Genomic DNA, 25,891 nt, shown 5'->3' with positions numbered 1-25,891 from the left:
CCTTTGAGGGGTGTGTGAGCGGAGTGCATGATTTGTACAAAAGTATGTTTTTCTGTGGGTGGAGCGGTCAAGAAGCGCTGGTTGATGACGCAAACTACGCAGCATTTCTTTAACTGCAGGAGTATCGTGAGAGGATCTTCATCGTATACTCCGACACGCTACGTTACCAGACACTCCGTTCTCGAATTTTTTTCAACTCTGACATTGACAAATAATAAATCTTAAAAGTCGGCTGATATCATCGAAGTCATCAGAGAAAAATAAAAAATGTACACAGAACCAGCATTAACGCAGATCCAGATTTTTACCCTCAACCTTCCAGAACACTGACCGTTGTTGTTGGTCTGTTGTTGTTACTTTCAGCATCGTGACTCCCCATGTCCAGCGGGCGTGACAGCACCAGTTCACTGCTGCTCCTGACCAACAGAGGCGTGTCTGTAGGAGGACGTAAATAATCAGAAAGAAGAGTCAGCACCCGACATCTCGGAACACAAAGCTCATCACTTAGGACTTCACTTAGGTTCATTATATTTGATTCACTTCAACATTTGTCTTCATGACATTTGATTCACTGATTCACTTCAACATTTGTCTTCATTACATTTGATTCACTTCAACATTTGTCTTCATTACATTTGATTCTTTGATTCACTTCAACATCTGTCTTCATTACATTTGATTCACTGATTCATTTCAACATTTTTCATGACATTTGATTCACTGATTCACTTCAACATTTTTCATGACATTTGATTCACTGATTCACTTCAACATTTGTCTTCATTACATTTGATTCACTTCAACATTTGTCTTCATTACATTTGATTCTTTGATTCACTTCAACATCTGTCTTCATTACATTTGATTCTTTGATTCACTTCAACATCTGTCTTCATTACATTTGATTCACTTCAAAATTTTTCATGACATTTGATTCACTGATTCACTTCAACATTTGTCTTCATTACATTGGATTCACTGATTCATTTCAACATTTTTCATGACATTTGATTCACTGATTCATTGATTCACTTCAACATTTGTCTTCATTACATTTGATTCACTTCAACATTTGTCTTCATTACATTTGATTCACTTCAACATTTGTCTTCATTACATTTGATTCACTTCAACATTTGTCTTCATTACATTTGATTCACTTCAACATTTGTCTTCATTACATTTGATTCACTTCAACATTTGTCTTCATTACATTTGATTCACTTCAACATTTGTCATTACATTTGATTCACTTCAACATTTGTCTTCATTACATTTGATTCACTTCAACATTTGTCTTCATTACATTTGATTCACTTAAACGATTCGATCCACAAAACACAGCATAATGACTTGAATCGTGCTAGTAAGCAAAAACAAAACAGGAAGTTAGGTCTCGACCCTGACGGAGGCGGTTGAATCAGAAAAATAATACATTTACTTAAGAAAAAAAAAAAAAAACACCAATCATATTCAAAATATCTCTAAAAAAAAAAAAAAGTGTTTAACAAAAAAAAAAAACCACACTTGTTAATAATTACAATCTAACTAAGCAGCTGCCTGGATATTTGTAAAAATATGCGCATTCTAAAAAAAAAAAAAAAAAAAAACTTTTAATAATAAATTTAAATTTCAGCATTAAAACAACTTGCAATAGGTTTGTAGCAATTAACTTTTGTCTATCATTTAAAGCCAATCATGAAAGAATAAACTTAACGGGGGGGGGGGATTCTATTTTTAAAAAATCTAAAAATAAATTACTCCAATTAATTTAAGAGCAGCTTATTCGATGCAAAAAATATTTTCAAATCTCAAACAAATTGATCAATTAAAGAAAAAAAACTTGTTTAATTAATCAAATTATTTAAAAAAATGAAAAAAAATTCACAACTTCAAACTAAATGAAGCCAATTCTTTTGATGTCAGTAAAATAGATAAATTAAAAAGGTTTTATAAAATTATTAAAAAGTAAACGGTCACAATACCTCGATAAAAATTAAATGAAAGACTATAAAATCATACAGAACCATAAAATGTACATTATGATTTTAAAGATTCAAATCAAATCATCTAATCGGTTTGTAATTACTGAAAAAAATATCTCTCTCTCAGAAAAGTGACTATTCACGACACTCGTCATTATATCGTCGTCTTCCTCTAATTTTATTTGATGTGTTAAATTGTGTGTGTGTGGGGGGGGGAGATAGGAAATGGAGCGAGGACACAGAGCCATTAATCAGCTGCTGTTCTCGAGAGAACCTTGGCACTCGGAGGAACAGTGGGACGCGTTCGATCAGCGCCGTCGTACACATTTCTGCTGCATCAGCCGTGTCTGGAAAGGTGTCCGTGACCTTTTCTGAGCTGGAGGATAAACCAAAGTGCAGGGCACGGTGCGTCGTTCTTGACTGTACAGAACGCTTATCTCTGAACCACCGCTGTTCGGATCTCACCGCCAGGAGCGGACCAGTTCTTCAGGAGCACGCGTCTGAAATGTTCCTTTAAAGAGCTTTTCAACGTAAAGCTACCATTTAGACACACCACTTCAACAAATAAATAAATTAATGAAATAAATATACCCATCATGCATTCTGTAAAATCGATATCAGGCTTCCAACCAATCCTCACACATCACTACCAATAAATTTTAATTTATTTAATTAACAAAAATCGACCAACAGATTAATCATTCAGCCAATTAATTAATATTTATGCTTGTCTTCCCCCCCCGTCTCTGTTCTTGTATTATTTCACGGGGTTTTTCCCCCCTCTTCTCAGCGTTCGTCATGTCTCTTCTACAACCCCGATTCGAAAAAAGTTGGGACAAAGTACAAATTGTAAATAAAAACAGAATGCAATGATGTGGAAGTTTCAAAATTCCATATTTTATTCAGAATAGAACATAGATGACATCAAATGTTTAAACTGAGAAAATGTATCATTTAAAGAGAAAAATTAGGTGATTTTACATTTCATGACAACAATACATCTAAAAAAAAATTGGGACAAGGCCATGTTTACCACTGTGAGACATCCCCTTTTCTCTTTACAACAGTCTGTAAACGTCTGGGGACTGAGGAGACAAGTTGCTCAAGTTTAGGGATAGGAATGTTAACCCATTCTTGTCTAATGTAGGATTCTAGTTGCTCAACTGTCTTAGGTCTTTTTTGTCGTATCTTCCGTTTTATGATGCGCCAAATGTTTTCTATGGGTGAAAGATCTGGACTGCAGGCTGGCCAGTTCAGTACCCGGACCCTTCTTCTACGCAGCCATGATGCTGTAATTGATGCAGTATGTGGTTTGGCATTGTCATGTTGGAAAATGCAAGGTCTTCCCTGAAAGAGACGTCGTCTGGATGGGAGCATATGTTGCTCTAGAACCTGGATATACCTTTCAGCATTGATGGTGTCTTTCCAGATGTGTAAGCTGCCCATGCCACACGCACTAATGCAACCCCATACCATCAGAGATGCAGGCTTCTGAACTGAGCGCTGATAACAACTTGGATACAACAACTTCTCCTCTTTAGTCCGAATGACACGGTGTCCCTGATTTCCATAAAGAACTTCAAATTTTGATTCTTCTGACCACAGAACAGTTTTCCACTTTGCCACAGTCCATTTTAAATGAGCCTTGGCCCAGAGAAGACGTCTGCGCTTCTGGATCATGTTTAGATACGGCTTCTTCTTTGAACTATAGAGTTTTAGCTGGCAACGGCGGATGGCACGGTGAATTGTGTTCACAGATAATGTTCTCTGGAAATATTCCTGAGCCCATTTTGTGATTTCCAATACAGAAGCATGCCTGTATGTGATGCAGTGCCGTCTAAGGGCCCGAAGATCACGGGCACCCAGTATGGTTTTCCGGCCTTGACCCTTACGCACAGAGATTCTTCCAGATTCTCTGAATCTTTTGATGATATTATGCACTGTAGATGATGATATGTTCAAACTCTTTGCAGTTTTACACTGTTGAACTCCTTTCTGATATTGCTCCACTATTTGTCAGCGCAGAATTAGGGGGATTGGTGATCCTCTTCCCATCTTTACTTCTGAGAGCCGCTGCCACTCCAAGATGCTCTTTTTATACCCAGTCATGTTAATGACCTATTGCCAACTGACCTAATGAGTTGCAGTTTGGTCCTCCAGCTGTTCCTTTTTTGTACCTTTAACTTTTCCAGCCTCTTATTGCCCCTGTCCCAACTTTTCTGAGATGTGTTGCTGTCATGAAATTTCAAATGAGCCAATATTTGGCATGAAATTTCAAAATGTCTCACTTTTGACATTTGATATGTTGTCTATGTTCTATTGTGAATACAATATCAGTTTTTGAGATTTGTAAATTATTGCATTCCGTTTTTATTTACAATTTGTACTTTGTCCCAACTTTTTTGGAATCGGGGTTGTAGTTTTCTTTCGTGTTTTTTGTTTACTTCTCTTCCATCCTCTCTCATTTTCTGTTAGGATTTCTATATTTTCCTGTTTGTCTTCTCTTTTTTTTTTTACTTTGCTTGTCCTCTTCTGTCGTTTCTTTTTCACTTCTCTTCTCACACGGCTTTTTTCTTTCCTTCTCTTCCTCTTTTCGCTCATGTAAAATGGTTCACCACGACACCGATTACAGGTCGTTTATACAGTATGAAGCGTTTATGTAGATCACTGTCAATTTAAAAAAAAAAAAAAAAAAAAAAAGGACTCCAGTTTCCATGCAAATCCATGACGCGGATGAGGAAACGCTGTACGGACCTGGAAGCGCCGTCGTTTTGCATTTCCGTGCTTGTCAAAATTCCTCGCTGATGATTTTCGGCCTGAGACTGACGGTCTTGGAGCTCATAATGTGGTGTTCGTCAACAAACTTCTAGCAGTGTACACAGTTATACTGACCGCAAACTCACAGCGAGAACTATGCTCGCAGAAATGTTGAAATGTAAACAAAACCGTAACGGACAGAAAAACCTCAAGCCTTATTACGTCAAGCTCATTTTGTTCCTGCGGGCCAGTTCTGTGCCCAAGCGCTGGTTGATGAGGCCATTATTAAAAAATGGTCTGTTTCCGGTCCACCGGCCGGGCGAGTGCCGTTTGTGCGGTTGAAATTTTTTTTTTTAACGCTGGTTTTTCGACATTTTTTTCAGGTTCGTAAATCTAAAATCGAACTTGACATTTCCGCATTCCCAGGGCTTTCCACTAAGGCTCTTACTAGCCAGCCATGACAAATAAGTAGCCAGCCGGGGGGGGGGGGGGGGTAAACACAAAATCTCCTGTGCACGCAGTTCCCAGGATTAAATGTATTTTCCACAGACCATTTATTTATTCACTTTACTCAAATACAAAGTAAAATTGCAGTAAATCTTCTTTCTTTTCTTGCGTATTGCATCATGAGGCGTTCCTGGCTTGTAAATCTCTTATTTTCGGTGCATGACACATTCACGCAGCTGAGCATGCTATGAATTAACAACGACAACGGTCTGCAGTGGCGGCTACACAATTAAACACTCAGCGAACATTTCTCCATTTGTGTATGAAAATACACTCCAACCACTCAGTTTGGTTTCATTTACAACCAACGGTGTCTTTTGATGCCAGCACGGAATTGAACGAGAGAAGACTGGTTTACCGGAGACAAAATAAGCGTCATCTCTGCTTCTGTTCCCTCCGATGTCACCTCCGACACACTACTGCCTCCGCCGAGTGCGCGCGCACACACCGCATGTCGGGGCCGCGGATGAGTTACTCTCCCTTGATCAACGAAGTCGGCGGGGAATTTGTGGTTATTATCGGCACAAACAGCGCAAATCGCAACTTAAATGAGTGCAGTTCAGTTTGACATTATTGTCAGTCCGTTAGATAAACATTTAATTTTATTAAAATCGAAAATTAATATTTAGAGCCTGTGGGCTACAAAAATAATAGTCATTAAAGTAGCCAGCTGGACTTAATCGTGTAGTCGGCTGTATGGCCGGCAGCCGGCGCTTGTGGAAACCCTGTTGAATCAGCTCTGCGCATGCGCCGTGCGGCACAAAAAAATGGCAGCCACCATGACGGAAGGAGATCCGGAGTTTTCAAACATTTGCTTAAGTGTGAAATCGCAAAATGGTATTCTAGCGAACAACAAAATAGTAAAGATTCAGAAAAACAAATCATTCAGTGATCATTTTAATAGTGTAATTTCATCCGAACTCGGCCTAACGCTCGATTTAGAACTACAAAAAGTCCGTGTGTCAGACCATCACAAACCGTTACTCGAAAATTCGTTTGATCTTGATCCATCCGAGACGTTACAAACAGCTTTTGAGTTTTGTTATGCGAAATTCATTACCTACTTTGTTAATGACCCTGACAGATCTGTAGGAGAGCCTAATAGAGCTATACATAGTTTTCACTGATGTCACGGCATTCCGGGGAACGCCCTCCAGTCGCCATCTTGTGGGTCAAACAAAACAGACCATCGCCACTACCGGCTACATTATCTCGGATGAATTTATGAAGTTATATAGTCAGTTTTCTAAAATAAAGATCAATGTCAGCAAAATCAAGCAAACAGAAGTATATAGATACATTAAACGACATCGCACGACAACGGTATGCAGCCAAACTGGCCTTGATTGGGGGAATTGACCCCTACGAAGTGGACAAAGATGCATTTTCGAGTGACTATGCAGGGCTGCCAAAGCCTGAAACTGCCAAAGCCTGAAACTGCCAAAGCCTGCTCCAAAGCATGAAACTGACTTCATCAAACTGTAAAGGCTGTCTGATATATACAACTTTATATATTCTAGCATTAAATAGACTGTTGAATGTTGATTAAACACAAATGAAATCATACAGAATAGACCTAAAATGTTTTTCAAAAATGACCCTTGCGTGAGTGAAGTGACAAGTGTCAAATAGAAACGTGACAAACGAGCGATATTAAGTGTACATTACAATGTAAACGTACACTCAGCGGTTCCAGTTAGGCATTCTCCAGAGATTTTTTTACACGATGTTTTGGTTTCCAAAAACAAACTTAAACACAATTGATTGTTTACTTAAACAACTTACCACTTATAAAATGATCAGAGCAGACTTTGCTGTGTTTGGAAGGCTGAAAATCCTTGTGGTTGATTCTCGCAAGCCATAGATTTCTCCTTTGTATGCTGAGTTTCTTTGTTTGCTCGCCTTCGTGCTCCCGTACAGTGGGAATTCCATAAAAGCTCCACTTGACGTCATCATCTGACCTATTACGACAGCCGTGAATACAACAGGTGTGCACCATTGCTAGCTTTAAATAGCCTGCTTGGGTTCTTTTCAAGACTTTGTACTCGCGCGTTACAATGTGTGCTCAGTCACCCATACGGTAAGCTTGACCCGCAAGATGGCCGCCAATAGAGAATCCCCGACTCTGTGACGCCATGTGCAAACTACGTATTCAAAATGAGAACAGAACTGAACAAAAAAATGCGTTTACGGAACTAATGCAGGTTGGCTGGACAGAATTAAAAACTGTCTGTAGCAAATAAAAAGAACGAATTACACAACGAAATTATAAAAGACATCCAGAGAGAAGGACCTTGTCTATCTAGACATACTGGCCAAACTGAAGGAACAAATGTAGGAATGAACATTACAAACTGCTTGTGGTATTTAGACGGCCGCCAGGACGTAATCAAAGAGGCAGTGAAATGCCGAGGACCGTCTGTGGTGACGCCTGTTCCTGCACGGTAGGTTTTATAATAATATTCAAGTTTTTGTACAAGTTTCAGTTGATTAAACCGTCAGATTTTATTAAATGTGTCTGCTTTTGTAATAAAAAAGTACTGAAAGAAAAAGCAAACACAGCATTGCGATTTCTTATCCATCCATATATATTTATTAAAAATAATTAAAAAAAAATCCCTCCCTCCCTACTGAAAATTTTTTTGCTCATCCGGTGGACAGGAAATGGATTTTTTTTTTAAGGATGGCCCGATGCAAACTACGCAGCTTCTCGAAAACCACGGCTCTATCGTAAGAGACTCTTCATCATATAATCTGACCTGGAGAAGACGCGCGACGTGACCAAACGCTCCGTTAGAGAATTTGGACGGTTTCTCTTCGAGTCTCATACGGTATGAGGAGTAACAAGCTTAAAAGCACAAGTTACGTGAAAACATGACAATTCAGTGCTAACTCTGATGACCTGGAGAGCTGTTACAGCTTGACATTTCAGCCCACCAAAGAAGAACAGTGACGGAACCTGGAAAAATGCACCGGCAGCCCGTAATCATGTGCTCCACAGAGAGGTTTCACTCCAGAGCTATAATCAACGCCATCGGCAGCCCTGTAATCAACTTCTCCACTAATCTCGTGCGGAACAAGCCAAGATCTGTTCAACAGGGGAGAAAGTTTTTTTTTTTTTAAATCCTCTGCCAAGAACATTGTCTGTAGGTTGAGTTAAAAACTAAACTATTAGAAAACATCAGAATTATAAAAGTCCGAACTGGATCACAAAATGTAACGTCGGTTTTTCAAACCGTTAAAGACCGCAGGACACGACAGCATGAGACTACACGGTATTGTTTGTTGCCTTTTTTTTTTTTTTTAAACACAGCTTGAGCCTACAGAGTATATTTTTAGTTAAGGGTCTGTCTCAGAAACTGGGTACTGTCGGGGTAGCCCACTAAATATACTCCCAGTCAATAAACTATACAGTTTTGAATGGTGATGTTGGTTTGAATTTGAAATAAAATGATGAAAGAAATAATCCAGATAAAACTAAATCTTTGATGTGAATACTCTATTCAGAATTTGGCAAAAATTTGTGGAAAAATGTCGGCTTGATCTGGGACGTGATAAACGGTCGACTACATCGCATTCCCTTAAAAAGGTTGGAGTCCACTGAAAAGTCTACAGTTATCACTAATTGTATTTTAAGTTGTAACTTTATCCACCTAAGGATTGGTGCGCTCACAGAATAATCATAACCGTAATAAAACATCATGCAGAATATTTCATCACCATCGTAACTCCATTTTCCGCAAACCCAAAACCAATACGATCGTGTGTTTTGATCTAAACAGAAAGCCTCGGGGTCAAGGTCACGACCTCACCAAAAGTAATAACTTAAAATCACTACGCCATATAAACATTTAGCTATAAATCTGCGATTTTGTTTTTTAAAACGAAAGCTGAAAGTTAGGTATAGATATGTTTCTTACAGAATACAGGGTTTCCCCATACATAGACCATTGTGTGGCGCAGCGCCACACAATGGATTCCTAGCGCCACACAATCAGACTCACGATTTTGGAAAAAAAAAAAATCCGTTGCGCTAATTAAAAATAACGCAGCCTTCCTGATTCGCCTTCCGACCACTTATTTTAAAAGGTAGCCTACGTCGTGCTCGTGATGAGCTTTATCATAGCCTTCTTGGCTTACAGGAAACGGACATCCCTGAGTCAGGCTATAAACCAATTTTGATGCATACAGTAGCAGCTTGACGCGAGGAACCGGCCTTATTGCATTATCCCGTTTATCCCGCTTCAGCAATGACTTCCCTTACGATAGGGCACTGGAGTTTTTTTCAGGAAGCCACGCAGAATTAAATGTTCTGATAGGGCATGCAGGCTTTGCACCAATTAGGGTAATGCTTTTTCATTATTGTTAGTTGCCTTGGTGTTACCTTAAGTGGTTTCTTACATCTAATTATGATGTTTTATTATTATTTTGTTACATTATACTATTTATTTCATTTTAGTATTGGTTGAGGTAAGTGTTGAGTTCAATATTTAAAATAAAAACCTCCAGCTTGTTTTTTGCAATTTATTCCTTGAATGTCAACTAAAGAATGATTGAAAGATTGCCACCAAAAAGGCAAAAAACTACGGTCAAAACCAGAGATGCACCGATTGACCGGCTGCCGATTGGAATCGGCCGATTTTCACGTGATCGGCCATGACCGGCGACCGGCCGGGCAAAATTAAAATATGCCGATTTTCTGCTGATCAAAACTTGTGTATCACAGAGAGATGAAAGTGGAAATGCTCGCAATTCGCAACTAAAAAGGCTGCAGCTACACTGGCAGCTTGAACATGCTTTCTAGTGTGATTGTGTTGCGCTTGCACAGAACAGTGTCAGTCCTGCATGCCTAACGAGCTCCGGCGCATGCACAGTTAACAACAACAACAACAAAAAAAGAAATATTTCACTATATTTGGATATCCAAATATAGTGATTTTTTTTTTTTTGTGCCAGATATCGGATGTGAAAAGAAGAAAATGTTTGTGGTTGTGTGAATTTCCCATTACAGGAATTAATACGTTAGCCTATTACCAAACATCTAGTTAGATTTGTACAAAGAGAGAGAGAGAAAAAATGTCTGTTTGTTTTACGACCTTGGTTGCACTTGATTCCATTGGAAATTACTCTACAAATACACATTTGACAAAGATGATAGAATGGCTATGGTATAAGTATGACTGGAAATTATTTTTGTATTTTGATACTGAATGAAGAAATGGGTTGTTCTATAAGGCAGAAGTTCTCATCTCATTATCTCTAGCCGCTTTATCCTGTTCTACAGGGTCGCAGGCAAGCTGGAGCCTATCCCAGCTGACTACGGGTGAAAGGTGGGGTACACCCTGGACAAGTCGCCAGGTCATCACAGGGCTGACACATAGACACAGACAACCATTCACACTCACATTCACACCTACGGTCAATTTAGAGTCACCAGTTAACCTAACCTGCATGTCTTTGGACTGTGGGGGAAACCGGAGCACCCGGAGGAAACCCACGCGGACACGGGGAGAACATGCAAACTCTGCACAGAAAGGCCCTCGCCGGCCACGGGGCTCAAACCCGGACCTTCTTGCTGTGAGGCGACAGCGCTAACCACTACACCACCATGCCGCCCTAAGGCAGAAGTTTTCAGATCTAAATAGGCTTATGAAAGTGTGTTCCATAGCAGTAGGCAAATAATATATGAGGGGGAAGTTGTTTTTGTGCCAGATATTGGATGGGAAAAGAAAAAATGTTTGTGTGAATTTCCTATTTCAGGAATTCATATGTTAATACCAAACATGAAGAAAGATTTTACAAAGAACAATGTCTTTTTGTTTTTCAACCTTTGAGGTGTTGAAAATTTATTACTGAAAATCTGGCAGAATGTTCTATTAAAGAAAAGATAAAAAGAAAATAGTCTTTGTGTGTGCTGTGAAGAGGTTTGAAAAAATGAAATCGGAATCGGCCAAAATCAGCATCGGCAGGTCACACTCCATGGAAAATCGGAATCGGCCCAAAAAATTGCAATCGGTGCATCTCTAGTAAAAACTAAAATTTTAACTTGAATTTTGGTGAGTAATTTTCATAAATTTAAAAGACAGGTTTTCTACCAACATCAAGCCCAGCAAACTAATGGCCTGCCCTGTAATGTAAAGTTGGGTCGAGGAATGAAACCAGGCAGGGTTCTGGTAAAAATTGTTTTAGCGGTCTTCTCTTAAACAACTTAAAAGAATTGAGATTGAACTGAATAATCTCAAATGCTTCTTGTAGCTTTAAAATAGTCCCAGCAGGTGACTCTGAAGAAAAATACTGTGTGTTTGAACACCGCCCGCTGTGTAAACTTTGCATACACCCCAATGACCGACTCCACCGACCGCCACGACACCACCGCGCACGATTCCCTCATCGGCACAGTGGAGCACCACAAATTGCTACCTGGTCTGTGGGAAACACTGGAATATATGTTACGATGGTAGCTGGTCTTGTATGAATTTCTGAGCTATAAAATGAGTTGTGGTCTATTTTTTACCGTAGCGTGTTATTTGTGTGCAAGGAAGGACACACATTAACAATCTGCATGTATAGAATGGAATTTTCCACTCCAGCAGTTAGAAGTTGATCGTGCTTCCATTCGCGGCCTTTCTGTTACGCGGGTGATCTGTTCGGACGTTATCACTGAAAAGGTGAGTTTTGACGGTTTTATTTTGTTTTAGTTTTGCAGTATAAGGCAATAGAATGTTTCTTTTTCATCTTACTTTCAGATTTCGTCGTGTTTGCGTATTTTTGGCCAATATTTTGCAACCATGGTCAATTCAGATCGAACTTTTGATAGAATCTATGGCCAGTCATTTTGCCCCGCCCCCGCCTCACGCTCCGTCCGGTGCGGTAGTGATGTCCCGTTGCTCGCGCGCCGCAGCAGAGACCCGCGCGACCTTCAGCCGGTACAGTCGCTGTTCTTTTACCACCGCCGTTATTCTCATCTTTCCGGTGCGTTCTTGAGTTTTCCATTGTGTCCTATTTCGCCATATCAAATACCCAAACTGTATCATATTATTCATATTTAAGTGAATAATCAATTCAGTCATCATAACTTGGCATTTTTAACCCAAGCAATCAAAAAGAGGAAATTTATTCAATATTTTCACTCATCTGTGAAGGAGGGGCTTTAATTCTTCATGATGGAGTTATTTTATATAGAAATCAATTTTACAAAAGCATTTGAATTGGAGTCAAAAATAATTTTCCACAGCGGAGGCCAGATAAAGCAAGATGCGATCTTTATATAGTAAAATTAGGAAATTTTTGGCCATAATGTCCCAAATGAGAGACCAGTTTCTGAGACGGACCCGAGACAATTTTTTGTTTTTAATCTCCAATTTTAACTTCTCATCTCATCTCATTATCTCTAGCCACTTTATCCTTCTACAGGGTCACAGGCAAGCTGGAGCCTATCCCAGCTGACTACGGGCGAAAGGCGGGGTACACCCTGGACAAGTCACCAGGTCATCACAGGGCTGACACATAGACACAGACAACCATTCGCACTCACATTCACACCTACGCTCAATTTAGAGTCACCAGTTAACCTAACCTGCATGTCTTTGGACTGTGGGGGAAACCGGAGCACCCGGAGAAAACCCACGCGGACACGGGGAGAACATGCAAACTCCACACAGAAAGGCCCTCGCCGGCCCCGGGGCTCGAACCCAGGACCTTCTTGCTGTGAGGCGACAGTGCTAACCACTACACCACCGTGCCGCCCCCAATTTTAACTTTTTAAATAATAATTAAATTATCTTAATAAAATCATGCCGATTATTTTTTCCCCGCTTACTACTATTATATTTTTAATTACTTTTTTTCTTGGACTCAGACCATTAAACTCTTCTGAAAATAAAAACAGATATTATAATTGTTTTCTTTTACCTATTTGGAAAGCGTGTTCTCTCTCTCTCACACACACACACACACACACACACACACGTCACTTCTCAGAACTTGGATGATCTTCCCCTAAAAGTGTGAGATTGTTAACATGTATTTTACGGTTATTTAAGCTCGATGGAAGGAGTCTCCAGGGCCAGAGCTTTGTAGTAATCAGAGCTCAAGCTGTAACCTGAAGTTTTCCGAAATCAGCAAAGTTACAAAATGTTAACGTGACTAAAAAAAGGAATTTAAAAAAAAAAGTATGAGGTGAATGCTATTTAAAGAACTAAAATTGTAAATCACTGGCACCTTGGTGCAGTCGAAGAGGAATAAACACTCCGGGGTGAAGCTGCTCGTCGTTGAAGTCTACAAAATGATGGACTTTGAGAGCGCAATAATCTTTCCAGCTGTTCTCTCTGAGCAGCTTATCATCTTCCGAGGCTGCAGCTGTTAAACCTGATAGCTTACAAAAAAACCACAGGAGTTTAATTTTGTTATGCTTGTTTATTGGGGCCGAGCGAGATTCAATCGAGTTAAAGATCACCAACGATAGAACGTGACTGTGGGCAAAGGAATAAAAACGGATCGGAAATATTAAACGCATCGAAACAGGACGATACTGCCTTGGCCTTCCTAACGCCTTTCAATACTAGAGCCTCTTGCCATCGTGCGAAGAGACGATTTCCGTAAAACTGAGGAGAAAGAGAGCGAAGAAAAGAGAGAAAAAGGACCGACTGAGAAGCTAAAGGGTGTCTGAATCTGCTAACCTGGAAATCTGCTTTATCGGTAATCGATACCTCATTCATTCACTGGAAGAAGATCTCCAGCCTGGTGTTTGGACGTCTAGCTCTGAAGTGTGTGCGCGCGCGAGCGAGTGATCGATGCAGCTCTAATCGTCCCGCTGAGAGACTGTTGAGATACCGACTGAGGTAGAACATCAGGAGAACTCCTCCTGTTTGTCAGAAAAACAACTACAAAAGCACCAAATGCATAATCTCGCTCTCTCTCTCTCTCTCTCTCTCTCTCTCTCTCACACACACACAGCAAATTCTAGCATACTTTGAAAATATAATCAGAGACGTATAATAACTGGAAAACCTTATTTTCCAAACAGTCATTTTATTTAGCCGTCACAATAATCGTCTAAGGTTCCATCACGATTTACACATTCTTGCTGAACTATTACAAATAAACTGCTCGTCGATGTTGCGAGAAACGATATTGGAAACGTTTGTGGCAGGAAATACAGTCACGATAACAACAGCAATTGATAAACCTCTCTAATAACTTCCGCTTCTTCTCCGTCCTTAGTATTAACTGTAAACAGGCCTGAAAATCTCGCAAAAATATGTTTTGCAATCATGAAAACGAGGCGCTGTGGTGGTGGTTCATGGCGATATAAAGGGGAGCTAAAAGTTGTGGTCACACAGCAGGTGAACACTTGACTGGCACGGCACAACTCGAGTGGCTGCGCTCGCTCACGGAGCGCGTCGCGTGCGCTCTTGGGACCCAGCCGTGATGAGAAACGCCTGATTTGAGCGCAAGCAGCACACGCAGAGAAGGACGCTGTTTTCGCAGAGGCTTTGTGAAGCATCATCATCGTCACATTTGTTTCTAGCCATGTTCTACCGCTGCATACCTGACCGAATACTTCGCAAAGTCTCTGTGAAAACAGCGTCCTGATATGCGTGTACTGATTGCGCTCAAATCAATGTTAGGTGTTTCCCATAATGACTGGGTCCCGAGTGCGTGTACAGCGCGCTCTAAAGGATTCCCGAATATAAATACGCTTACGTTTGGGCAAAGGTCAGGTTATACCGAGCCGCTGTGCTGATGAAACACCCATAAGCAATCGGGGATATGGATTCGAGGCTTGACAAAGGTTCCCCGAGCTTCAGGAAATATTCCCGAACCCATCTGTGAGTATTCGCCGCTTAGTTTGCCAATGAAAACATCACCACCAAATTTCAGCGCGTGCATCGAAAAGTTTCGGCAGTGTTTTTGGCCGCTCCCGAGGCGGAGACGCACCAAAAAACGACTCGCGAAGCTCTGAGAACATTTCGTTGTGCTTTGCAAGACTTGTGGCGATGCTACCAATTTTTCCATCGCCAAGTATTCGCAAACCCATCGCGAGCTGTAGTGTAAACCAAGGCCTCACATTCTTAGCATTTAATAACTACAGAACCATAATAGGTTCATTTTTACAGAACGGGAGACGTATAAAAATACCTTAGTTTTTTAATCGCTGGAATTCTTTAGGCTATTTGATCAAAACGTGCGGCCAGATAAAAAAAAAAAAAAGTTCGTAAAAATAGGTAAAATCATTTTTCGCCTGTCGTATGATGAAAAAGCTGGGGGATTTTTTGGTCTTCTAAACTTCCAAGACACTAAAATGAGAAGCTGGTTGTTGTTACAAATGTGATAACTTGTTTCAGACGTCCCACAACGTTAAAGGTAGCTATAAATGGATAAAAAGTATGATCCACTGTTATTGAACTGCTAAAAGAAATTGTACTTGTCAAATTGTTGTGGTGTAAAGGGAATAAAACAGCTGTTATTGGAAAATAAATCAGCTATGGCGTGGTAACGGTGAGAGCAAAAGGACTCCGATGTCTGCCTGATCACGCCTTTGACCACACCAACGTCATTACATCACAAATGCCCCTCCCCCCATCAGCTGCTCACACACGTCCACACATTCAGTCATTTATCAATTAAATGAAAGAACAGATAAAAAGGAGCGTGTCCACTTCAGAGGCCTGCAAATGGAAGCCAGCTGTGTGTGTGTGTGTGTGTGTGTGTGTGTGTGTGTGTGTGTGTATAGAGAGAGTAACAGCTGAGATGGCAGGAAAGCCGCATGGAGAATATTATTATTAAAAATCAGTCTTGCTACGGTAAAAAAGACTTTCATGGCATCACCCCGAATTTAATGTGTGTGTGACTCCTCCTCCTCCTCAACAGGGGGCACAGGTGGCGTCTGCTCGAGTAAGGAAAGTGACTTGGGTCGCAGCTTTACCTCAGACATAGAAAGGGTTATCCAATGGACACACTAGCAAGTGACATGGAAACAACTATAAAATGGCTAAAAAGTCTGACTCTTACAACATGCTTAAAAAAACCTGAACACTAATCGCAAACTGCTGTGGTATAAGAGGAGTAAAAGACTACAGGACACTTGTGGCCCCCCAGTCTGACCCCGTAGTCTGACCATCCCCCATGATTCACGTATACTCTACCGCCACCCACTCACTTCTCGCTTTCTAAAACTCGGAGACATTAAACAGAGCGAAAAAAACAGAGAAGAGAGAATGATGCCTACTTGACTTGAGGGTGCTGGAAGTGACCTCGATCTCCGTGCCCACCGTGGGACGCAGGATGCCCAGTTCGGGCTCAGAGGTGTAGGGGCTGGAGTATCCGGAAGCCGTGCTATCGGCCGGGCTAAGCGACGCCCTCGACTGGAGCTCCATCTCCTCATACACTGCTATCAGCTGCAGGGACAAAAAACAAAAACAGACTATTTTAGTATCGTAAAATATTAAATCCACCATCCACCAATGTATCGATTAATTTAACCATCCATCCACCCACCCACAACCATCCATCCACCCAACCACCCACCAAAGTAACCATGCATCCATCCACCCACCCAAACACCCACCCACCCACCAAAGTAACCATCCATCCACCCATGTAACCATCCACCCACCCACCAAAGTAACCATCCATCCACCCACCCACCCACCCAACTAACCATCCATCCACCCACCCACCCAACTAACCATCCATCCACCCACCCACCAAACTAACCATCCATCCACCCACCAAACTAACCATCCATCCACCCACCCACCAAAGTAACCATCCACCCACCCACCAAACTAACCATCCATCCACCCACCCACCAAAGTAACCATCCATCCACCCACCCACCCAACTAACCATCCATCCACCCACCCACCCAACTAACCATCCATCCACCCACCCACCAAACTAACCATCCATCCACCCACCAAACTAACCATCCATCCACCCACCCACCAAAGTAACCATCCATCCACCCACCCACCAAAGTAACCATCCATCCACCCACCCACCAAAGTCACCATCCACCCACCCACCAAAGTAACCATCCATCCATCCATCCATCCATCCATCCACCAAAGTAACCATCCACCCATCCATCCACCAAAGTAACCATCCACCCATCCATCCACCAAAGTAACCATCCATCCACCCACCAAAGTAACCATCCACCCACCAAAGTAACCATCCATCCATCCACCAAAGTAACCATCCATCCACCCACCCACCAACGTACCCATTTTTTAATTTAACCTTTATTTAACCAGGCAAGTGGCCAAGATGATTCTTATTTACAGCGGTGGCCTGGAAACCTAGCATTCATCCATATTCTTGTCATGTACCATTTCTTTTAATTAATCCATCCCACTCCCTGACCATCTTTTACTCCATCATATATCCAGCCATCATTACATCTCTCTCATCATCCAAACATATACCCATCTATGTCCATCCATCTCATGTCTTTACCCTTCATTCACCCAATCAATATCTACTAATCTATCTCTCCCTTAAACATATATCTATTGATCTACTGATGTATCCATCCATCCATTCAGCAATCATTTATTCTGTGAATCCAAACATATCCATCTATCCTATATTCAAGCAGAGGTTCAAAAATATGACTGGGGGGGGGGGGGGGGGGGGGGGGGGGGGTGTTCCTTTAATTAATACATTCAACTTGGAGTTTTATTGTGCCTCAGATGGCAGACCACAAACAGGCCCACAGGTAAAAGTGTGTGTGTACATTAAGCCTCAGTGGATAAATTGAATCTGACAACGAAATCAGAAGCTGTCAAACATGATGTCACACTCTTCTCTATGAGTCGAGAAGACATGGACAGGTTCTCTCTCTCGGCGTGTGTGTCCGTCCACAGTCTAATGAATTCATTCCACCTTCACTAATAAATTAGCACTTGCTGTCATTTCTCTTTCCGCTCTCCCGTCTTCTAATCACCTCAAAATGCCATGAGAAGGAAGAGACTACTTAATGAACTTTATCTTTTTTAAAAAGCAACAGAATATAAACAGAAAGAACAGGAAGGTTTGTTTCTACATGAAAATCAGCAGTGGGTGGGGGGGGGAGAGACAATAAGTAGTGACACGAGACAGGAAAACGTCTCATCAATCATGCTGGAAAGATTGTGCTTTCCACACTTGCCCGTGTGATTCCAGTTCACTTTTTTCCCCTGCAGCAAAAGAAAAACAAGCAGAAATTGCCCAGATTAGATGGGGAGCTTTCAGCGAGAGAGAGAAAAAGAAAAAATGTCGTGAAATTAGAGTGAGCAAAGCAATCATACTGAGGTGGACGGACGGACAGAGGGACATCACTCTGTATTTCTCTCAGAACTCAATCTCCAAGGCTTTATTCGCATAGGAAATCATATCTGATTTCTTTCCCACATCCCGTGCACATGTGCTGCGATTCCACAGTGGCAATCTAACAAGGGTTTTTAAAGCTCATTAGGCTACATTCGTATGTCGCTTTTTGAAAAGAAAAAAAGAAATCAGTGCCAAAAAAAAAAGCACAAATCAACACAGAGGAAGCGGCCTGATTTAGCCATTTTGTCACTGATGAGCATTTTTATTAGCTTCCGAAAATAAATTCTAAGCAAAAGATGTAAAACCGAGTCCTCTTGCTGTTTTCAGCAATAAATAAGTGATCTGCGGGGTCCAAGCAGCTGAGCAAAGAGCGCACGGTTTTTTGCCAAGTTACATGGAACGCTAAAGAGACCACAGAGATCATAGATACAGACTCCAAGTTGTGTGACCGCACCTGAACGCATGTGAAATCTCTTCTGAAAACTCATGAGACAGATTAGCACGACGGTTCAGTACAGCAAATTTCAGCTTGATCGTAATTACCGTTCTTTTGAAACAGTCTGACTTAACTCCACCCCTTATGGCTGTCCATGCCTCACGACCATGCCCTCAGAATCTGGTCCTGAAAATAGCTTTCGAGTAATTTGACGCCAATTTTGTAAGGATAGGGCGTCAGTCCGACGACTAGTTGGTAGTTTTGCATATTATGTACATTAGCTCAAAATTTCAAGTGGGTGGAGCAAAATGGCGCAAATTTGTTCTCTCACACCCTGTGTCCGAAATCGCTCACTTGCTCCCTACTCCCTATATAGGGAATTACTATATAGAGGACTATATAGTGAGCTCATTGTTAAAATGAAAAAAAAAAGCTTTCGGACACTCGTCCGTCACACTGGTATTTACGTCATTACCATCACACAAATTAAAACGCGCCAGATCCGGCACCTGGTGGGTTTTCAAAATAATTAATACATATATGTTACTTACCAGCTGGGAGGTGCATATCGTGAAATACCGTGACCGAGGTCTTGGAAGTACTGGCCGAGGTCAGTATTCAAGGCCAAGGTCACGGTATTTCACCATATGGACCGACCTTAAGCTGGTAAATAATATATTTATTTTTTTCTTTACCAAATTCTAACAGAAAACGAGAGCGCCCGAAAGGCAAAACCGAGCCGAGCCGCCATTTTGAATCCTCATTCATGGCTGTAATGCAAATTGCTTCCTCCTCGGTATACAAGTGCACTTCCATGGCAGGAAAAAAAAACTACATTTTGCCACCTATGTAGTCCCCTATTTATACAAATAGGAGTCATTCAGGATGCAGCCATGTTTTTGCTCGGCATTAGCAAGTTACAGGTTTTTAGCTTTCTCCTGAAATGTTTTCTTTTATTTCTTCTTCCTCAGGGTAGTAAAACTCGCTTTCACTGTGAACACTGTCATTATCGCTATCCATGCTGTAAAATTAATGGTATTCTCCTAAGAAATGCGAAAATAGATGCTGACAAAAATTGCTACGATGATGTTTGTTGTGAACGAGCGAGTTGCCAGAGGTCCGTAACTGGGGTCCATATCGTAGGATACGGACCCGCTTGCCAGCCAATCAGAGCGCAGGATTTGATAGAAACCAGAGCGTGAAAAAATAAATATATATTATTTACCAGCTGGGAGGTCCGTATCATGAAATACCGTGACCGAGGCCTCAGTATTTTCAAGACCTCGGTCACAGTATTTCACCACATGGACCAACCTTAAGCTGGTAAATAATTTTTTTTCTTTACCAAATTCTAACAGAAAACGAGAGCGTTTGAATCCTCATTCACGGCTGTAATGCAAATGGCTTCCTCCTCGGTATACAAGTGCACTTCCATGGCAGAAAAAAAAAAAAAAAAAACTACATTTTGCCGCCTATGTAGTCCCCTATTTATACAAATAGGAGTCATTCAGGATTCAGCCATGTTTTTGCTCGGCGTTAGCAACAGTTAGAGGTTTTTAGCTTTCTCCTGAAATGTTTTCTTTTATTTCTTCTTCCTCAGGGTAGTAAAACTCACTTTCGCTGTGAACACTGTCGTTATCGCTATCCATGCTGTAAAATTAATGCTATTCTCCTGAGAAATGCGAAAATAAATGTTGACAAAAAAATTGCTACGTTTTTTCATGTTGGTGTGAACGAACAAGTCGCCAAAGGTCCGCAACCGGGGTCCGCATCGTAGGATTCTGGACCGCTCGCGAGCCAATCAAGGCGCACGATTTGATGGAAACCGGACCGCGAAAAAAATAAATGCATGCGTTTTTGTGATAAATCCATATTATACTGAGTGTATTTCCCACTTTAATCAGTTCAAAGTAGCTGCATCTTTCAGTTCTTTTTAAACCAAGGCTGAATACTTTCTTCTTTGCCGCTGCCTTTTATTAAATCAAATTTGAGACTTTTAATTTGATTTCCTTCAGCGCGACTGCAATGTATGATGGGATATATTGCTTTGGTTACTGACCATCAGTTGTACACAACTTTTCGTGACGCATTGAGAGATACACCTTTGAGTGCGCTATATAGGGTGCAAATAATCCTCACCAAGGTTTCGGACAGCACTACAAAATGGCGTCCTCGCTATATAGTGCCCTAAATAGTGAGCAGGGAGCGATTTTGGACACAGGGCAAGTCAAGGAATTAGAAAAGAAGTATCGTTCCTCGGGCTCATGTCTCTGGCCTGAGGAGTGGGAAGTAGTACTAGATACTGACCAAGGTTCAAGTGCTTGACTCCTTAAACATGCAGAAAAAAAAAAAAAGACATTTATTTGGCCGCCAAATAAATGTGGGGTCATCAACCATTCGTTTCCACTTTATGACACCAGCCGTGGTTTATTCAGATGTAGTAGCGCCTCCGTTATGATGTGGATCTTCTTGCGATTACTCTTGAGAACGTCGTAAACGTGGACACACTCCAATTTTATGCCCTCGAGAGACGCATACATCAGCATGGCTTTGCCCATGTTTGTTTTTACATGTGTGGGTGTGTGTGTTCATATATCACAGGCTAATCATCCCTCACGCCAAGTCTATTTTCCATTGCACATTCAGGACCTGCAGCCGTGTCATACATCACACAGGAAGTCGAGACACCCGTGCTTTTAAAAGGGGGGGGGAGCAGGTCAGTAAGTATCCAGCATTAAAACGCAGGAATGAACTCCATCAAATCCATCTGTACCAAACAACTAAACATAGATCCATCTAGAAATGGAGTGGTGATCATTTAACGTTTTGGAAGATGCCATGTCCTGTTAGTTGCTTATCCAGAGCTTTGTAAACAAAGAATCTTAGGAAACTGGACCTTCATAAACATTAGCCCTGGTTTAGAGGCTTTCACATCATAGGTCAAGCACAAGTGTGGGACCAAAGTGACCTTTCTACGACAGTTCCGAGCTTCCGCAGGTCAGGTCAGGTCAGGGAGTTCTTCCGTACCACTGTCACCTCCGGCTTCCTCATTAGATATTTAGAGCTACATCCCGATTTCTCTAACGTTGCCTTCGGACATCGTGCTATACGAATAAAACGGAACGGAACGCAGCTAAACTGGAATAAGACAGCAGGGTTCGTTCTTTCTCCTTGCGGAATGTGTCGTTAGTGGGGTCAGTATAGTTTGAAGACAGCCCTGTCATAAGATATGTGTACATTGAGCGAGTGCACCATTCCAACTTGGCACTAGCCAGGGTCTTAAAATAGCATGCAGCATGGTTTGAGAGGGATGTGGCTGCTATTATAACTCTCCTGGGTGTAACGTGGCCTCAGAGAGTAACGAGATTAACATATGCACTGCTGTACCTGGCCCCCTTCAGGGCCCAAATGAGGTCAACCCAAAAGACAAACGTTAAGGTCAAATGAAAGCGACGTTTATGAGACTTGGAAGACATGCTTCAACAGAAAACAAAACCAAAAAGACCAAAACCAAGGTCACGGCAACAGAACAAGCTGAAAGTCCAACAACCAGTCCAGCGATCAAAGTCCGACGTGCAGTCCAACGACCAACAAGAACCGAAGTCTGAGAATTCAAGGACAACCAACAACCAAAAACAAGTCGTCCAACACAAAAGCATTCAAACAACCGAAGTCGGACAACCAAAAGTTCAGCAAACAAAATGGCTGGTTTTGGGTACTTATCCCTCATTAACTTCAACTAATTAAAACTTCAATTCAAAATAAGCATGCTTCTTTCATCAGCCACGCCCCAACTGGGCATGTTCTTATTGCGCCGGCATTAGAGTTTGAGGTTTTTTGGTGTTCCCCTGTACTAATGTCATAATATAAATAAATAAATAGCGCTGTCGCCTCACAGCAAGGTCCAGGTTCGAGCCCCGTGGCCGGCGAGGGCCTTTCTGTGTGGAGTTTGCATGTTCTCGCCGTGTCCGCGTGGGTTTCCTCCGGGTGCTCCGGTTTCTCCCACAGTCCAAAGACATGCAGGTTAGGTTAACTGGTGACTCTAAATTGACTGTAGGTGTGAATGTAAGTGTGAATGGTTGTCTGTGTCTATGTGTCAGCCCTGTGATGACCTGGCGACTTGTCCAGGGTGTACCCCGCCTTTCACCCATAGTCAGCTGGGATAGGCTCCAGCTTGCCTGCGACCCTGTAGAACAGGATAAAGCGGCTACAGATAATGAGATGAGATAAATAAAACAAACTACACACTTCACTGAAGTAGTGAACAGCAGAGCTGCTCAAATTATTCAAATGAGTCATTTGAATCTTTTGATTCACTCAGAGCACTGCAAAAGACGAAAAACTGCACGTTTATACGATTTAAAACTGTGCTTGGGGGAAACAAACAACGACATTTTAGATATACTAGTGGAAATTAGGAGCTTGTTTCTAAGTGTGCAAGATTCATTTAAAAAAAAAAAAACACACATTTGCTTGGGGTTGTGATTCGATGCTTTTGATTCACTGTTCAAATTGAACATGCCTCAAAGCTTTTGACTCTTGGGAACAAAAGGGAAAGCACATACAGGAGCAAAAACACACAGAGAGAGAGAGAGAGAGAGAGAGAGAGAGAGAACATGTAATCACACCTCTCCCTTGCGGAAAACTCTTCATATCAACTCAACGCCTCGAGGAGGATCCCAACATAAAGCTCCTTCTCAAAGTTAACCCCTGTCTCCTTATACACTAAGAAAGTTCAGAGAGACTGCACCACCTAGCTCTCTCAAACAGTACTGCTGTCTGTACGCTAAAACACACACACACACACACACACACACACACACACACTCTCATTAAGGAGTTAAAGGACAGGAAACGAAGCACGTCGTTCTGAAGATGTTGAAGTGAGAAACTCTGACTCAGGATAAAATCACACATACCTGAGCAGAGTGAGAATCAGGAATGCTGTAAGATCTGCCTCATAAACGTCATTATCAGGACGTGGTGTGAGCCCGTGTCTAAAATCGTGCCCTTCTTCAACACCCTAATCCCTTTACGGTGCTTCATTCCAGACTACACACTCTAATGGACACTATGGACTTCAGGACATGGAGAGGCAAGAAAAAAAAAAAAAAAGGGACGTCAGAGACAGGAAAAATGAGAACACTAAAAAGAGACGGCGGGATGGAGAGGAACACCACGTGAGGTGTGCTGAATAAATGAATGAATAGATGACGAACTGGGCAAATAATGCAAGTGTGTGATGTAAAATGGATGAAAATACACCAAACTGAGCAGGATGGAGGGATGGAAGACTGCACCAAACGATACAAGTGAGCGATATAAAATGGATGGATGCACCAAACAATGCACAATGGATTGAGGGATGGCTGGATAGAACAACTTAATGGATAGATCACTGCATAAATGGAGGATTGGATGAAAAGATGCCTGATGTGAAATGGATGGAGGTACCAAACCCATCACAATGGATGGACAGAGGGATGCAAGGAAAACTGGGTGCCTGATGCAAGTGTGTGATGTAAAAAGGAAGGATGTAAAAATCTGTGCCAGACGGATGGATGAACAGGACCAAAGTGAGCATGATGGACGGATGAACAGGACCAAAGTGAGCACGATGGATGGACGGATGAACAGGACCAAAGTGAGCACGATGGATGGATGGATGGATGGACAGGACCAAAGTGAGCAGGATGGATGGATGGGTGGATGAACAGGACCAAAGTGAGCAGGATGGATGGATGGATGGATGAACAGGACCAAAGTGAGCAGGAAGGACGGACGGACAGACGGACGGACGGGACAGGACCAAAGTGAGCAGGATGGATGGATGGATGAACAGGACCAAAGTGAGCAGGATAGATGGATGGATGGATGAACAGGACCAAAGTGAGCAGGATGGATGGATGGATGGATGGATGAACAGGACCAAAGTGAGCAGGATGGATGGATGGATGGATGAACAGGACCAAAGTGAGCAGGATGGATGGATGGATGAACAGGACCAAAGTGAGCACGATGGATGGATGAACAGGACCAAAGTGAGCACGATGGACGGATGAACAGGACCAAAGTGAGCACGATGGACGGATGAACAGGACCAAAGTGAGCACAATGGACAGATGGATGGATGGATGAACAGGACCAAAATGAGCATGATGGATGGATGAACAGGACCAAAGTGAGCACGATGGATGGACGGATGGATGAACAGGACCAAAGTGAGCACAATGGATGGATGAACAGGACCAAAGTGAGCACGATGGATGGATGGATGGATGAACAGAACCAAAGTGAACACGACGGATGGATGAACGAACAGGACAGACGGATGGACAGGACCAAAGTGAGCATGATGGATGGATGAACAGGACCAAAGTGAGGACGGACAGATGGATGGATGAACAGGACCAAAGTGAGCACAATGAACAGATGGATAGATGGACGGATGAACAGGACCAAAGTGAGGACGGACGGATGGATGGATGAACAGGACCAAAGTGAGCACGATAGACGGATGGATGAACAGGACCAAAGTGAGCACGATGGACGGATGGATGGATGAAGTGAGCAGATGATGGATGGATAGATGGATGGATGGATAAACAGAGGACTAGGTGAATGATACAAGTGTGTGATGTAAAAATACCAAATTGAGCACAATGGATAGATGAAGTGAGCAGATGATTGATGGATAGCTGGATGGATAAACAGAGGACTGGGTGAAAGATACAAGTGTGTGATGTAAAAATACCCAATTGAGCACAATGGATGGATGGACGGACGGACGATTGAAGGATATATAAATGGAGGACTGGGTGAATGATCCAAGTGTGTGATGTAATAAGAATCGATGTACAAACCTGTGCTAGGTAGACGGATGAGTGTA

The 25,891-nt window shown here is 41.9% G+C and overlaps 1 protein-coding gene across 4 annotated transcripts in view; it reads right to left on the bottom strand.

Annotated features, from left to right (window-relative positions):
• Positions 1-25,891, bottom strand: part of pard3ba (par-3 family cell polarity regulator beta a) — a 251,789-nt gene that overhangs the window by 159,077 nt on the left and 66,821 nt on the right. For all 4 annotated transcript variants that reach the window (XM_060898493.1, XM_060898494.1, XM_060898496.1 and 1 more), the window contains exons 3-4: positions 16,480-16,648; positions 332-435 (exon numbers count right to left, since the gene is read on the bottom strand). In XM_060898493.1, the coding sequence (XP_060754476.1) occupies positions 332-435; positions 16,480-16,648 (273 nt within the window). The remainder of the gene's footprint in view (positions 1-331; positions 436-16,479; positions 16,649-25,891) is intronic.

The sequence above is a fragment of the Neoarius graeffei genome, chromosome 18 (genome assembly GCF_027579695.1).
Source record: "Neoarius graeffei isolate fNeoGra1 chromosome 18, fNeoGra1.pri, whole genome shotgun sequence".
Lineage (NCBI taxonomy): Eukaryota > Metazoa > Chordata > Actinopteri > Siluriformes > Ariidae > Neoarius > Neoarius graeffei.
Note: the sequence above shows the minus strand (reverse complement) of the source record. Positions and strands in the feature narration are given on the sequence as shown.